Here is a 16789-nt window from a genome sequence, read left to right as displayed (position 1 = left end):
TTTAACAACAATATTTATTGAACAACTTCCACTGAATCAAGAAATTATACAGATAGCTCTACTAAAAAACACTTAAGTCTGTAAAAAGGTAAAGGCTCCTCTTGACAAATTGTCCAGTAGTGTCCAACTCTAGGGCACTACTGTCTCCAAGCCGTAGAGCCAGCGTTTGTCCGTAGACAGTTTCCATGGTCACGTGGCCAGTGCAACTAGACACAGAATGCTGTTAACTTCCCACCATAGTGGTACCTATTTATCTACTCACATTTACATACTTCCAAACTGCTAGGCTGGGACGAGTGATGGGAGCTCACTCCATCGCATGAATTCGAACTGCTGGTCTTACGACCTTGCAGCCCAGAGGCTCTGTGGTTTAACCAGCAGTGCCACCACATCCCCAAGTCTCTATGGATGTACAAAATCTACCTTCTTGCAGGATATGGATGTTGCACAGTTTCCTTTTATGACAGTGTACATTTATGAAATTGAAAGAAACCAGTTTTTCCCTGATGAGGAGGCAGGAGAAGTATCATGAGGAGTTGTTGAAAATGCAGGTAAGCCTGTGTGAGTTTGCCTCACAATGAAATTTTGGGGCAAGACCCTCCCCATGCAGACCATGATCTGCCCCCTTCTTGACGATGCAGCACAAAATACACTGCATACTGCTCCTACATCTAGTCAAATATGCTCTACTTTGGTTTGTGATGTTACCATTTTACATCACTGCAGTAAACAGAACATTTGCAGATAGTTGTTGCTGAAATATGATAAGAGGGAGAAACGGTTATAGTCTGAAGGCATCTTTAACATATCAGCTATGATCTTGCTACTGGATGTTATAAAACCACAATGACAATAAATCTATATACAGCACTTGGATCATATTACCAATCCAGATCTAGAGTGACCCCTAGCTGCTGAAAGATGCAGCTAAATGCAACTTTTCATTCACTGCTCACTGATTTTCCCTTGGTTTTTAATTCACAGTAAAACTTGCCCCTTATATTAATTATTGTCCTTATCAATGTGATATGAATCATCTTATACTGTAGAGAAATTGTTTGCTAGCCCTCCTGCTGATCAATGAAGACTATACAGCCTGTCTACAGCACTGCGGTGGAGCAAAATCTTAATAGTAAAAGAGAACAGTGCAATTCCATACATACGTGTTCAACCTCAAGTCATAACCCCCTTCAAGCTAAGTGAAACTTACTCCCAAGTTTATATGAATAGGAAAAGATGGACTGTGTATACTTCAAGGAAGTCTTCCCTAACTTGGTGCCTACCAAATATGTTTTTCTGCATCTCCCAGAATCTCCCAGGCACCATTGCTCAAGGCCATTCTGCTCACTGTTAAGGCAAAAATTTGAGGACTGCTATCCCACAATGAATGCAAATTGGAGGGCTGAACATGCAAGATTGTGTTGTGTCGATAATTTTATTTCCTCACTTTGAAATAACAATAGCAGCTTTTACTAGTTTTGAAAAAGGGAGAGAGAGCAAGAGCGCATCATTAAACACTGGTAGCTTTTCTTGAAGTAACATTTTTTTTTACATATACACAAATTCTTAGAACAGTTCTGTGTTTGCTTATTTGTGCATAAGCTATCTTGAGTTTTTAATAATAATAATAATAATAATAATAATAATAATAATAATAATAATAATAATAATAATAATAATAATAATAATAATAATAATAATAATTATTATTATTATTATTATTATTATTATTATTATTATTATTATTATTATTATTATTATTATTATTATTATTATTATTATTATTATTATTATTATTATTTCAGTTCCTGCCGCCCAATTCAGAGAGGTCTTCCCCTTGGATTACATCTGCACTGTAGGTATGACTGCAGTTGAAAAGGAGAGGCTCCGAATGGTATATACCACATTGCTGTGGAGCTGCTCACTGTTTCAACTCACAAACTAAGCTAAATATCTGGTAGAGTTTTATTTTCTCTCTCTTTGCCTTAAACTTCCTGAGAAGACAATGCTGTTTCTCTTGCATATGAACTCACAAACTTGCTTAAGTTTCTTGCCTTCAATAAGGCTACTGCTCCTAACCCCCCCCCCATTAAATTATGTCCTATCTCTGCAGTATAATTTCTGCTCAAAACCCACCTGCAATAGATCTCAATTAAGGAAAGAAATAAACAGATGTTTGCAGTCAATGCATAGGAATGTTTAGAGAAAGTTTTAAGTTACGTTTGAGGGTCAGCTGAGTTTCCTTCAGGATCAGTAACTTGAATCTCTAAGTTGTCTGAATTCCTCTTCTTGTAAGGGTCAATGACATACAGGATAGTCTTAGTAGTTAAATCCTTCTGGCGGAATCCTTCCTGAATAAAATTGCCTGAGAAAATACGGGAGATACAATGCCTTCAAAACAAGGAGTAGATTCGCGCATAGTTTTTACTTGTGGCACTACTAGTGAGTTAATGGAGAACACACTGAAGAAATATGATACCACCGCACTGTTCCTAAGGCAGGGGAGAATAAAAATTCTGACGTTGAACTAGTTGAAGCTATGGTAACTGGATGTGGCTGTCACCCATGAACTATCTAGGCACTAGTAAATAGGGGGAAAGGATGGTCTAAAATGTCTGCCAAATCTTAAGCTATTTTCCTTTCAAAGGGATTGGGTCTGAGTGATCTATTCCTATTCTGTCCCACACAGTGGTGATGCTATAGGTGGACCACAGCCCATATGTCTGGAATCCTACAATCCAGAAGCATTCCCACAAACAATCCTATGTCAGCCAGTGGTGTTTGTCTTACAATGGAACATTAGTTTTGCAGGCTGCCCGCACAGGAAAGTGATTTGATGCCATTAAAAAAAAATTAAACTACCATTTCAAGTTTGCTAAGTAGCTGTGAGCTGAACCAATCAAATCCTCTTTTTGGAAGAGGCATTGGCTAAAGAGAGCACCAGCTTAATAACAAGACCACACCCTTACCCTTACTATTCTGCAGCATTTATTGGCCATGGGCCCCTCCCAAGGCAGCTTCTAATTGGTTCAGCCTGCTGCAACTCAAAATACATGAAGAAATTGTTCAATTTAAAATGGTATGTCTGCTGGACACCACCAAAACACTCTCTTTTTCGGTGAGTCCTGGCAAGGAACAACAGAGGGGGAGAGGCAGGGAGCAGTGCTCTCTCTGCTACTGACATTGCCACCATTCATGCTGCTGCCATCCCATCAGATTTGTGGGTATGGCAGCTGGGGAAGCTGTCCAGGGAATGCATACATGCACAGAAAGCCACTTGCTTGAGGACCCTCCAAACCTATCAGTGTCTCTGTTCAGATATACCCTCAATGAGGCCCATAAGGAAGAAACCAAGTTTGGCGGCGGACATGAGGCCCATTGCCAATGTTTCTTTCCTTAGTAAAGTGGTAAAGAGGATGAAACCAATGCCCTGGATCAATTCCAGTGGGGCTTCAAGATGTGCCACGGTACGGAAATGCCATTGGTCGCCCTGTTTGATGACCTGCTGAGGGAGGCTGACAGGGGCAAAATGTCTTTGTTGGTCCTCCTCGATATCTCAGCTGCCTTCGATGCCGTCTACCACCATGGTATCCTCCTGGGGAGGCTCTCCAAGCTAGGAATCAGTGGTCTGGTGCTTGCCTGGCTCCAATCCTTCTTGGAGGACCGTCCTCAGAGAGTACAGCCTGGGGAGAGTGTTTCGGCCCCGTGGAGCCTCAATCGTGGGGTTCCACAGGGCTCAATTATCTCCCCAATGCTGTTTAATATGAGACTACTGGTTGGGGTCATCAGGGGGTGTGGGGCCTTCATGCCATCAGTATGCTCATGACACCCAGCTCTACATCTCCTTTTCTCCAACCACAATGGATGCTGTTCCGTCCCTGCAGTGCTGCCTGGAGGCTGTACTGCAATGGATGCAGGAGAATGGACTGAGGCTGAACCTGGACAAGACGGAAGGTGGGTGTCCCCTCCACTGGTGGTTTGGGAAACTCCCTCTCTTTTGGTGGAGTGACTCTCACCACGAAGAGTGAGGTTCGCAGTTTGGGGGTCCATCTGGATCCATCGCTCACCATGGAAACCCAGGTGGCGTCAGTGGTCTGCTCTGCCTATTTCAATCTGTGGCGGATTGCCCAGCTGCATCCCTATCTTGATGTTGGGGCGCTCACCACTTTGGTCCATGTGCTTATAATCTCGAGATTAGACTGCTGCAATGCACTCTACATGGGGCTACATCTGAGATTGATGCGGACACTTCAAATGGTGCAGAATGTGGTGGCCGGACTTCTTAGTGGGATGAGAAAATATCAGCATATTTTCCCCACTCTAGCTGCCTTGCATTGGCTGCCCTTTCCGTTTCCGCATTGATTTCAAAGAGATGACATATAAAGCCCTAAACAGTTTGGGACCTCAATATTTAGCAGAACACCTCCTCCCACCTAGATCTACCCAAATCACTCATTATAGCCAGGAAGGGCCATTGAGGGGCCTAATGGTGAGGGAGGCCCGGAGAGAAAGAACAAGAAACCGGGCCTTCTCAGCAGTGGCCCCTTGCCTTTGAAACAGTCTCCCCCCAGAGATCTGTTTGGCTCCCTCGCTGGGTGTTTTTAAGAGACAACTTAAGACCTGTCTCTTTAGGCAGGCTTCCCCTCCTGTCATCACCTGATTATTTTTTATTTTTCCCCATCTTGAACTATATTATTATTATTGCTGCTTTTTATTTTATTATATTGTTCTTCTTCTATTTTTATTATTAGCCGCCCAGAGTAGACATGTGTCTAGATGGACGGGGTATACGTAAATGTAATTAATAAACAAACAAACAAACAAATAAATAAATACACATCCACACATAAAATTCCACAAATATCCAGAGCACTTTTTCCTTCTTGCTCCACCAGCAAGTAGCATATCATCTTAGTTTTGAATCCCACACTGATAAAAAGCGGGTCAAATATGTTTGCATTTGTGTGAGTTTTCTGAAAGTAGATCTTGTTCTTTGTAAATAACACATGAGGCCTTCTTCAGGCAAAGAGAATAGAAAAGGATTAAACAAATATATAAAATAAAATTAATTAATCCAGCTATTAAAATATTTAGGACTAACTCCAAATCCACTTGTTAGTCTCAATTAGAGTAGATGACTGAATCAATGAAACTTGCATACGTGCTGACTTAACAAGCTATAGTCATTCACTGGATCTACTCTAATACTCAACTACTAGTCTACTCAACTACCATACAATTGCACTCATTTCACACGCTAGCAAGGTTATGCTCAAAATCCTACAAGGTAGGCTTTAGCAGTATGTGGACCGAGATCTCCCAGAGGTACAAGCTGGATTCCGAAGGGGCAGAGGAACTAGAGACCAAAATGTTAACATGCACTGGATTATGGAGAAAGCCAGAAAGTTTGAGGAAAACATCTGCTCCATTGACTACGCAAAAGCCTTTGACTGTGTGGACCACAGCAAACTATGGCAAGTCCTTAAAGAAATGGGAGTGCCTCACCACCTTATCTATCTCTTGAGAAACCTATATGTGGGACAGGAAGCAACAGTTAGAACTGGACATGGAACAACTGCTTGGTTCAAAATTGGGAAAGGAGTATGAAAAGGCTGTATATTGTCCCCCGGCTTATTTAACTTATATGCAGAATACAGAATACAGTAGCAAGTTGGATGCCTTCCAACCTGAGGGGACCATCTTCCAGTGTCATATCTTTTAGCCTTTTGTTTCTGACCATGGAGTTTTCATGGCAAAGATACTGGAGTGGCTTGCCAGTTCCTGCCCCAGGTGGATCGCATTTAGTCAGAACTCTCCACTATGACCTGTCCATCTTGGGTGTCCCTGCACGGCATAGCCCATAGCTTCTCTGAATTACTCAAGCCCCTTCGCCACGACAAGGCAGCAATCCATGAAGGGGAAAATAAAAATAAAATAAAATAATATTTTATCTATGACTAAATTATAGTTTGTCCTATAACAAAGAGTTAGTTCTGTCTATCGAATCAAATTCAGAAACATAATATAACATAATACCTGATGTTGCATTTTGCAGGTAGCCATATCGAGGTTCCCGTAAAATCTTAAAAATGATTTGGTCATCATCTGTATCACAATCTGATGCTTTCAGTGACCGGATGGTAATATAAATGCCATATTTCCCATTTTCTAGAAGTTCCACGTTGGAAGCACTACGAAGGTGTATGATTCTTGGCCCAGTTTTTACCGGGCTATCCATCTGAAAGAACAATTAACATTGCTGCTATTGATGCAAGGGCACATTTTGATGGAAGAAGTTTCATTTTGCGAATCCAAACCTTTGCATCTCTCACTCAAAATACAGGGCCTTAATTTCAGAATGCTTAAATGAAATATATACCTCTTAGATAAAACTTAGTGCACTTGTAACCCAAATAATCCTCTCAGAAAATCCTGCAAATGAGGGCTTTTCAAATGGGCAAAAGTACTAGTAAAAGTATTTGTTTCTGTACTGTTGATTTTGGTAATGCTCCTTTCATCCATTGAATACAAGGCTTGGTGCAGTATTTTCAGGGACTTTCCCCAATATTTTTGTTTTTAGTCATGTCTTTGAAGGATAATTTATTTTGTTCCGGAGATTTGTGGGTGGAGTTTAATGCTATGGTATTTTCAATGAAAGTTCATTTCTGCTTTAGAGGCTCCCTGTGGAAACTTTTAATGACTTCATAAATATATTTTTTAAAAACTTAACTTTAAAAAGTTTAAAAAGCTACAAAACAAAGCTACACTAGGGAAATGTATTGCTAAGTATCATTACTATTACTTTCTGTTTACATTTTGTACTGGTTGCCTTCAGTCTACTCCACAACCAAACCCAAACAGGGAGACAGAAGCCAAATCCTTTTGTCTCCTGAGCCTCAAATCATGAATGTGCTTGCTTGCATGCAGCCAGACCTCCCCACTCCCAAATTGCCAGCCACCAGCTCCAGTCCTCTTTGTTTCTAGCAATGTGGACAAGAAGTCCAGAAAGCCCCATACTATTCTAGGACCAACTAGGACTGATTAGGGCAAAAGGGGTGTGTGTGTAAATTTTGCCCCCTCTGGAAGAGCCCTGAGAATAGAGAGTGGAAAGACATTGAAATCTTTCTGCTGAAGTGGTGACATTACAGATTTCTTTCACATGCAAAATATGTAAACAGGCATAAAACATCGAAAAGAGAGTGCAATGTTTCATCACTCGCTGCACTCCTCAAATGGTTCATCTCCTTGTTTGTGGTCCCAAAGTCCACACATTAAAAGTGTGGAAGTCTACAAAAGCCACACAAGTAAGCTTTCCAGATATTCTGGAGACCTTCACTGACAAGTTTCTAGAATACTTAGAAACATGTCTACATGCATAGTCTGTGCCCAACAAATGCCCATATCTAACTTGTTGACACTGGGACTAGCAAAGGATTCCACATGTTTATAATAGTAATTTCACTCCACAAGTAAACTTTTTGATTTGTACACAAGTATTTTATGAAATCATGATTACTGACAGGGGCTAACTGGTTTAAATAGTTCAGTGAGTTGGGTACCTGGTTGCAGAGCCAGAGGCCAAGAGTTCAATTCTCCACTTTGCAATTGGGAACAACATACCAAACACACATGGGATTAAACCCTGGTCTTGGGGACACTTTGTTCTCTATTCACACTTGAATCAGCCATGGAAGGCTTTTCAGTAGTAGTCCAGTAAATATGTATTGATTGCTTACAGAATGAAAGCTGAGTGTTTAATACCCTGTGTCCATGTGTGAAACTTACCTGAATGACAAATGCCAGGGGCTCTACTTGCACCTTGTTATTTACAATGAAGCCTTGGTTCACTCCATCTGTTGCCACAAAAGTAAATTTGTCAATCCGAGAAGTCCCTCCTTCATGCCTGTATACCACATTCAGATCATTCACATCTTGCTGGCTGAAGCTTTGCTGCCATAATCCAGACGCTCTGTTGCAAAGCTGGCCATGTTGTGGAAGCTGTGCCAGGAGAAAGGAAAGGTTTTGTGGAGCTGTGTCTGGATCTGAAAGCTGGAGAACATCAGGAGAAAGGAATGCCATGCCACCTTCCTCTAATCTTAACCCTTTGTTCTTGGCCACTGTGGGTATGGTTCGATCCACCGACTCCAAGATGATCTCAAGCTCTCCATGTTTAGTTCTTGGGCCATTGCTGACGATGAATCTGGCAAAAAGAGGCAAGGCAGCCTTCAGCATGTGTTCTTGTTTCACCATCTACTGAAATGAAATATAACAGATACCTTTACTTTGAGATACAGACCAAGACCCCGGCCTCAGATAAAATAGCTCTTGCGAGTATAAGACAGATCCAATCATCTCCGAATTTGGACACATGATTAAAGAAATTTACAACTTACTCTGTAAATGGACTATAAATTGTAGGAATGCTTAAGAGGATGTGTAAATGTCATTACACCCATATTTCAGTGTTTTGTTCATGCTTTTTTAATTGATCAATTTTGCTTGTTGGTTGAATGATTGGTTAGCTGATTAACTGATTTCACTGTATATCACTTTTCAGATACATAATATCACTCACCCAACAAAACAGCCTGAAAAACTAGGATGAATTTTAAGAAGTCTTCACCTGGCACTAAAAAAAGAAAGGTAACAGAAGCTACTTCAAGCAAACCTCCCTGTGAAGCAAGTACTAGAGTTTGCATCCTGTCTGGGCTCTTCTTTTTTCCACAATATACAGACTTACAAAAAGGTTTTGGAGAAATATATTAACACCCAGATAGGTTTGTATAAAAAGAATCATTAGGTTAAGACCAGCACCCTGAAATAAATCTGGGAGTCACTGAGACTGTTCCAAGGCTGACGAGAAGTGTTGAATGCATCCAGTCCTAATAATCAAGAGTCTGTCATAGGAATTTTTTTTCCAGTTATGTTGCCCATGTTCCTGTTTACCAATAGCAAGAACATCAACAATTTGAATTCAGCATGTGATCTGCTTTTACTACACACAATTTCAAATCAGAAACTCTATTGGTTTCATACAATCAGGCTCTCTCTTTCGCATTTAAAAGGAATTTGTATATTAGTGGTGCCCCGCATAGCGAGGTTAATCTGTTCCAGATTAACCATTGCTATTCGGAAACATCGCTAAACGGAATAGAAAAACCCAATGGGCCCCAAACTCACAGTTCAGCGATGTTCCTCCATAGCGCAGCCATTTTCGCGCCCTCGGTAAGCGAGGGCAGGGCGCGAAAATGCTGTGCGTGGCCATTTTGGGTCTTCCAGTGGCCATTTTGGAACCGCCGATCAGCTGTTCCCCTGACATCGCAATGCGAAGATCGGTAAGCGAAAGCTTACCGATAGTCGCAAAGCAAATTTTGCCCATTGGAACCATCGGTACGCGATCACATTAGCAATCCCAAAAAACGGATCGCTATGCGAATTTGTCGTTAAACGGTGCACTTGTTATGCGAGGCACCACTGTATAACTGATCACTGATCGATCCAGCGTGGTACAATTTACTCTGAGTAGAATCACATCTTCAGGGTGACAGGTAGAGGTCTTTGCCAACTATGTATTCCTCTCATATTGAGTGATTTTTAAAGCAGGGCTCTATGCTAAGCTACAGACATTTTGTTCAGATATATAGAACATAAATATTCAGATCATTTATGTCACCTTAGCCCTGAGTTAAAGGTTAGACTTAACACTGATACCATTGGGTTTATTTAGCTGGTGTTTAATGACCTCCAATGAGAGCATTTGTGACCTCATGGCCAGAAAAACTGCTGATCTCCTGCTAATATCCCCCCCCCAAATTTCCACTGGTATTTAGGAGCTGACCAACTTTCAAGTCGGCACTATGCCATGAGACAGATGGGAATGAGAGCAGGCAGGCCAGATACTGCATAGGAACAAGAAATATATTTACTGAAGGACATTATTCCCATCTGGGAACATTGCAGCAGCTGTCTGCACTGACCTAACACTCCTGCCAATGGTAAAACTGATGCCCTGTCATCAGTTTAGTTATAACACATTTTCAACTGAAATGAAAGAGAGCCAGTGAATGTACAAGCAATGTTAAGGAATGAAAGGAGATGGCACCAAAGTGATACAGTGTCCTGCTTTACACAGGTTACGCTTCTGTCTTAAAGACTATCTCAGAGGACTGTCACCCAAGTGAAAGTGTCCTCTCGTTGAGGATCTGCCAAGTCAAACTCTACAGACACTCTTTCACTCACTCACACACACACACACACACACACACACACACACACACACACACACGCATGCACACGCACACGCACACGCACACACACGTGTGTGTTTATGTGTGCATGTTTGATACAAACATATATTCCCCTTTGCCATCACTTTTGGTGATATATTTCCTCCTCTCGGCAGTACATCTGTGGCTACCTTTGCAGAATATTGTTGCAGGAGATGAGGCCATTTTTGCAGTATTCTGAAGGAGCCCAAAGTTCTACACAAGCAAATAGAATGAATGGGAGAGATTTTTCTCCATTCATTCACATGGAATGAAGAAAAAAGGAACACCCATTGGGAAAAAGGAGTGGACAATTAGGTTAGGGATGGAGAAATCATAAGTTCCTTATTTAGTTATTTTCATATCACATGTTATTTTCACTGAATTTACAAAGAGGTGTTAGTAGGAAAAAGGAACCAATTGAAATTACCAAATATCTTCACTGGTCAAATTCAATAGGCTTTCTGTCTGCCATGTACTTGTTGAAAATGAGACCAGAAAAAGAATTGTCAGCCCTACTTCAGTACTATAGACATGACTGATTTCATGGGGAGTCAAGACAGACTTTAATGAGCTAAGCTCAAAATGAAATCTGCCCAAACAGGTGAATATATCAGATTTGCTTTTCTCTACATTTTTTAAAGCCATTACATTTGTAAATAAAATCTTTGAGTTTTGGAAACGTCATGTAAGAAAGAAACTAATGAATCACAATCATCACCCATCCATGCTTTGACCATGTTGTTTGAAGACTCTGTTGTGGCAGATTCTCTCTGGAACACCTACCCAGCTGATCTAAATGCTATGGATTCTTGCATACCTAAAGAATTGCCTGGAACATCCCTGTTCAGCTGACTGAGCCTTGAATGGCAGAGTAAAAACATTAATACTGAAATAGTATTAGACTCCTACTGAGGAAAGACCAGATCTCAACATGAAGACAGATTATGTGTGGTTTAAGATTCAAAGGAAGGGTAGTAATCGCCATGAAAATGGTGTGCCTTGCTAGGTTTCCCCCAGACAATGGGGTTGTTTATTTCAAGGGAAGATCATGCTCCAATCCTCCAGCATGTTGTTTATTTTCTACTTAGTTCTATTCCATGTTTCCCTCAGGAATGGGAAGCAGCCAACATTCTCATCACTTTGATGAAACTGGGGTGGGGGAGAGAGAATAATTCTCAAGCTTAGTTAGGAGGGCAAGTCACATGGGTTGATTTCACCATTACCAAGGTTTTCATGCTTTCTGCAGTCCATGGTGATAGAGCTGGCTACAGAACTTACCATCTGTCGTGGCATTTAAAATATAAAAATGGAAATGGAAATAGTGCCAGCTCATTACAAAACTGATCCACCATGTCAAAATGGAGGACATTAGCATGTTCTTTTAGCATCCTGCTGCCAGCGTCTGATGTCAGATTGCTAATCACTTGAAGTCATCTGTCCAAAACAAGCACTGCCAAATCCCTCTTCCAGGCCAGCAGCATCAAACAATGCTGGGAGGTTTACGATAAAATAAAGTGCCTTAATGGATGGTAAAAATCTGATCATTTAAAACCTCTATTTAATTAAATGTCACCAGCCCTTGGTGTTTTATTTTTTAATAGTCTGCCACAGTATTTATATCTCAATATATAACCAAATACTTTGCCAAATTCGAACAGCCAGGACATCGTTCGCAGTGATTAAAACAGACATGTATATCATTTTTTCATTAAAATATGCTGTCAAACCAAGAAAGGCCTGGACTCAACACACTGGATATGTCTATATGTAATATCACATTAGTTTAACTACAAACATGTATATTTGCACACACGTGTGTAGTTGAATAAAGATCTTTATCTATATCTACAAGCTCACATATATAACTGTCTTTGTTGAGTTGAAATGAAAAAGATGGTGTGATCTCTGAATCTGGCTCATACCAGATTTACTAATTAACTGAAAAGAGAAAAATCACACATGAGGAGAGCAAATTAATACAGAACTGTCAATAAATGCAGATTTGTTTTATTAATTAGCCACCCTGCTTTTAAACCACCCAATCAATGAGTTAAAGGATTCCAAACATATTAATTAATCACATTACAATATATTAACTGAAAATATCTGTTGAAACAACGTAGAAAATAATGGTGGTGTTTCAGATGAGCCATCTTAAACTTGTTTTCCCAACCGAGATGTATATCTTTTAACTTCTCATTTAAAAATTTAATTTCCACATGTCAGATATGCAATTAACCCAATTAATAATGAAATCTTGGTCTTGAAAAAGTAAAAAAAGCTAAATTACTACAAAATTATTTAAGGAACCTCACTTGTACTCAAGCTAGAGTTTGCAAGTATAATACAAAGTGATATCCAACCAAAAGAGGATCCACTGAAATCACTTGGACCTTTAAGTTAGGTATATCTATTGTGAAGGAAGTGGTGAAAAGGGGGTTCCAGTTGCCCTGTAAAACTTAGGCCAGACAGAAGTGGAACGGAGCTGGCAACAACTGCCGATTAATTAGGAGACAACTCACAGATGGGCATTATCTGGTGGGAACTAAGGTCAAAAAAGCTCTTCTTTGCCTGCTACTGTAATTAAGAAAAACTGGTTTCAACTGAACCACGGGGAAAGGAAAAGAGGGAGGTGAGCAAAGTTACTTTGAAAAAATGTTACTCTTTTCTAGAAGATTCAAGGTAACTTGGGATATGATTGTGGTGAGATGGCACTGGAAGATCAGGAAAGATAGATATCAGGTATAAAAACAGCTCAGACAGTGTAGCTGTTTAGCCTAATTTCTCTCAGGAGAAGGTTCTGTTTACCTGTTCTGCTGTATTTTGTATAAATCCTAGAACTATACTTCAATTTAACTATATTGTATGTATTCATGCAGGATAGCTTGTTTTCTGTGAGGACTATTCTACAATTGCCTGGTGACTTACATTTTAGATATGGATTGCTCCCTTATCGTGGCGAAGGGGCTTGAGTAATTCAGGGAAACTATGGGCTATGCTGTGCAGGGACACCAAAGACGGACAGGTCATAGTGGAGAGTTCTGACTAAACGCGATCCACCTGGAGCAGGAATTGGCAAGCCACTCCAGTATCATTGCCAAGAATACCCCATGAACAGAAACAAAAGGCTAAAAGAGATGACGCTGGAAGATGGGCCCCTCAGGTCAGAAGGCATCCAACATACTACTGAGGAAGAGCGGGGGATAAGTACAAGTAGCTCCAAAGCTAATGAAGTGGTTGGGCCAAAACCGAAAGAACACTCAGCTCTGCATGCTCAGCTGTGGACGCGCCTGGAAGTGAAAGGAAAGTCCGATGCTGGAAAGAAAAATACTGCATAGGAACCTGGAATGTAGAATCTATGAACCTTGGGAAGCTGGATGTGGTCAAACAGGAGATGACAAGAATAAACATTGACATCCTGGGCGCCAGTGAACTAAAATGGACAGGAATGGGCGAATTCAATTCAGATGATTATCATATCTACTATTGTGGGCAAGAATCCCGTAGAAGGAATGGAGTAGCCCTCGTAGTCAACACAAGAGTGGGAAAAGCTGTAATGGGATATAATCTCCAAAAAGATAGAATGATTTCAATATGAATCCAAGGCAGACCTTTCAACATCACAATGATCCAAGTTTATGTACCAACCACCAATGCTGAGGAGACCTAAATTGACCAATTCTATGAAGACTTGCAACACCTTCTAGAACTGAAACCAAAGAAAGATGTTATTCTCATTCTAGGGGATTGGAATGCTGAAATAGGGAGTCAAGAGACAAAAGGAACAACAGGTAAGTTTGGCCTTGGAGTTCAAAATGAAGCAGGACAAAGGCTAATAGAGTTTTCTCAAGAGAACAAGCTGGTCATCACAAACACTCTTTTCCAACAACACAAGAGGCAACTCTACACATGGGCATCACCAGATCGGCAATACTGAAATCAGATTGATTATATTCTCTGCAGCCAAAGATGGAGAAGCTCTATATAGTCAGCAAAAACAAGGCCTGGAGCTGATTGTGGCTCTGATCATCAGCTTCTCATAGCAAAATTCAAGCTTAAACTGAAGAGAGTAAGAAAAACCACTTTGGATAGAGGCTCGTAACATTGTACAGGAGGCAGCAACAAAAACCATCCCAAAGAAATGGAAATGCCAGAACGCAAAGTGGCTGTCCAACAAGAGTTTATAAATAGCAGAGAAGAGAAACAAAATGCAAGGGATATAGAGAAAGTTACAGAAAATTGAATGCAGATTTCCAAAGAATAGCAAGGAGAGACAAGAGGGTCTTCTTAAATGAACAGTGCAAAGATATAGAGGAAAATAATAGAAAGAGAAAAACCAGAGACATGTTCAAGAAAATTGGAGATACAGTACTAAAGGAACCTTTTGTGCAAAGATGGAAATGATAAAGGACAAAAATGGTAGGGACCTTAGAGAAACAGAAGACATCAAGAAGAGGTGGCAAGAGTACACAGAGGAATTATACCAGAAATATGTGGTGCTCCTGGACAACCCAGTTAGTGTGGCTGCTGACCTTGAGCCAGACATCCTGGAGAGTGAAATCAAGTGGGCCTGTGGAGGTGATAGCGCATTCCAGTTGAACTATTTAAAATCTTAAAAGATGGCACTGTTAAGGTGCTACACTCAATGTTCCAGCAAGTTGGAAAACTCAGCATTGGCCAAAGGTTTGGAAAAGATCAGACTACATTCCAGTCACAAAGAAGGGCACTGCCAAAGAATGCTCCAACTACAGTACAATTGCACTCATTTCACACACTAGCAAGGTTATGCTCAAAATCCTACAAGGCAGGCTTCAGCAGTATGTGGACTGAGAACTCCCAGAAGTACAAGCTGGACTTTGAAGGGGCAGAGGAACTAGAGACCAAACTGCTAACATGCGCTGGATTATGGAGAAAGCCAGAGAGTTCCAGAAAAATATCTACTTCTGCTTCATTGACTATGCAAAATACTTTGACTGTGTGGACCACAGCAAACTATGTTCTTAAAGAAATGGGAGTGCCTGATCACCTTATTTATCCATCTCCTGGGAAATCTCTATGTGGGAAAGGAAGCAACAGTTAGAACTGGATATGGAACAATTGATTGATTCAAAATTGGGAAAGGAGTATGACAAGGCTGTATATTGTCTCCCTGCTTATTTAACTTATATGCAGAATACATCATGCGAAAGGCCGGACTGGATGAATCCCAAGGCAGAATTAAGATTGCCGGAAGAAATATCAACAACCTCAGATATGCAGATGATACCACTTGGATGGCAGAAAGTGAGGAGGAATTAAATAACCTGTTAAGGAGGGTGAAAGAGGAGAGCACAAAAAATGGTCTGAAGCTCAACATGTTTTAATGGAATTTTATTACCCTGACTGAATTTACCAAACTATAATTATATATACATATTTTATATTGATTTGGTTTTACTGGTCTTTGATCATAATAAAGTATTCGTTCATTCAACATCAAAAAAACTAATATCATGGCTGCTGGTCCCATCACCTCCTGGCAAATAGAAGCAGAAGATATGGAGGCAGTGACACATTTTACTTTCTTGGGCTCCATGATCACGGCAGATGGTGACAGCAGCCATGAAATTAAAAGACGCCTGCTTCTTGGGAGGAAAGCGATGACAAACCGAGACAGCATCTTAAAAAGCAGAGACATCACCTGGCCAACAAAGTTTGCATAGTCAAAGCTATGGTTTTTCCTGTAGTGATGTGTGGAAGTGAGAGCTGGACCATAAAGAAAGCTGACCGCTGAAGAATTGATGCTTTTGAATTGTGGTGCTGGAAGAGGCTCTTGAGAGTCCCCTGGACTGCAAGGACAACAAACCTATCCATTCTAAAGGGAAACAACCCTGAGTGCTCACTGGAAGGACAGATCCTGAAGCTGAGGCTCCAATACTTTGGCCATCTTATGAGAAGAGAAGACTCCCTGGAAAAGACCCTGATGTTAGGAAAGTGTGAAGGCAAGAGGAGAAGGAGACGGCAGAGGATGAGATGGCTGGACAGTGTCACTGAAGCTACCAACATGAATTTGACCCAACTCCAGGAGGCAATGGAAGACAGGAGGGCCTGACATGCTCTGGTCCATGGGGTCACGAAGAGTTGGACATGACTAAATGACTAAACAACAACAACAACATGCTTTACATCTTTTTGATTTTCCAAAGTTTTGAATTTTGTTTTGAAGATGTTTTCTTTTGCAACACCTTTAGTAAAATAATAAAAATGTTCTTGTAGTTTGGTTATTCTGAGGAGAAGGAGGTCAGTGGCATTAAAGAAGGTGCCTTACCTTTAGATCCTGAACACATTTGGGGTGTTTTGATATTCCTACTTGTTAAGGTTGGCTTTTTGTCCAGGAAAGTCTGGGTAGTGTGGCTGAGTGATTTGTGTGGACCTCTTTGTCCTGGCCAAAATCTGGACACCCATCAAGTTTCATTCCTTTTAGTGTGTCTACTCAAGATAGACTTAAGGTTGGATTTAGCCCATTAGCTTGTATTGCACTG

The 16789-nt window shown here is 40.7% G+C and overlaps 1 protein-coding gene across 9 annotated transcripts in view; it reads right to left on the bottom strand.

Annotated features, from left to right (window-relative positions):
* FREM1 (FRAS1 related extracellular matrix 1) overlaps positions 1-16789 on the bottom strand; it is a 113450-nt gene that overhangs the window by 17220 nt on the left and 79441 nt on the right. For 3 of the 9 annotated variants that reach the window (XM_020782962.3, XM_020782963.3, XM_072992094.2), the window contains exons 26-28: positions 7786-8200; positions 6037-6238; positions 2221-2365 (exon numbers count right to left, since the gene is read on the bottom strand). In XM_020782962.3, the coding sequence (XP_020638621.3) occupies positions 2221-2365; positions 6037-6238; positions 7786-8200 (762 nt within the window). Of the gene's footprint in view, positions 1-2220; positions 2366-6036; positions 6239-7785; positions 8254-16789 lie in introns of those variants that run through there. The other 6 variants (XR_013541460.1, XM_020782965.3, XM_020782964.3 and 3 more) reach the window with 5 other exon arrangements.

This window comes from Pogona vitticeps, chromosome 2 (genome assembly GCF_051106095.1).
Source record: "Pogona vitticeps strain Pit_001003342236 chromosome 2, PviZW2.1, whole genome shotgun sequence".
In the NCBI taxonomy this organism is placed as follows: domain Eukaryota; kingdom Metazoa; phylum Chordata; class Lepidosauria; order Squamata; family Agamidae; genus Pogona; species Pogona vitticeps.
Note: the sequence above shows the minus strand (reverse complement) of the source record. Positions and strands in the feature narration are given on the sequence as shown.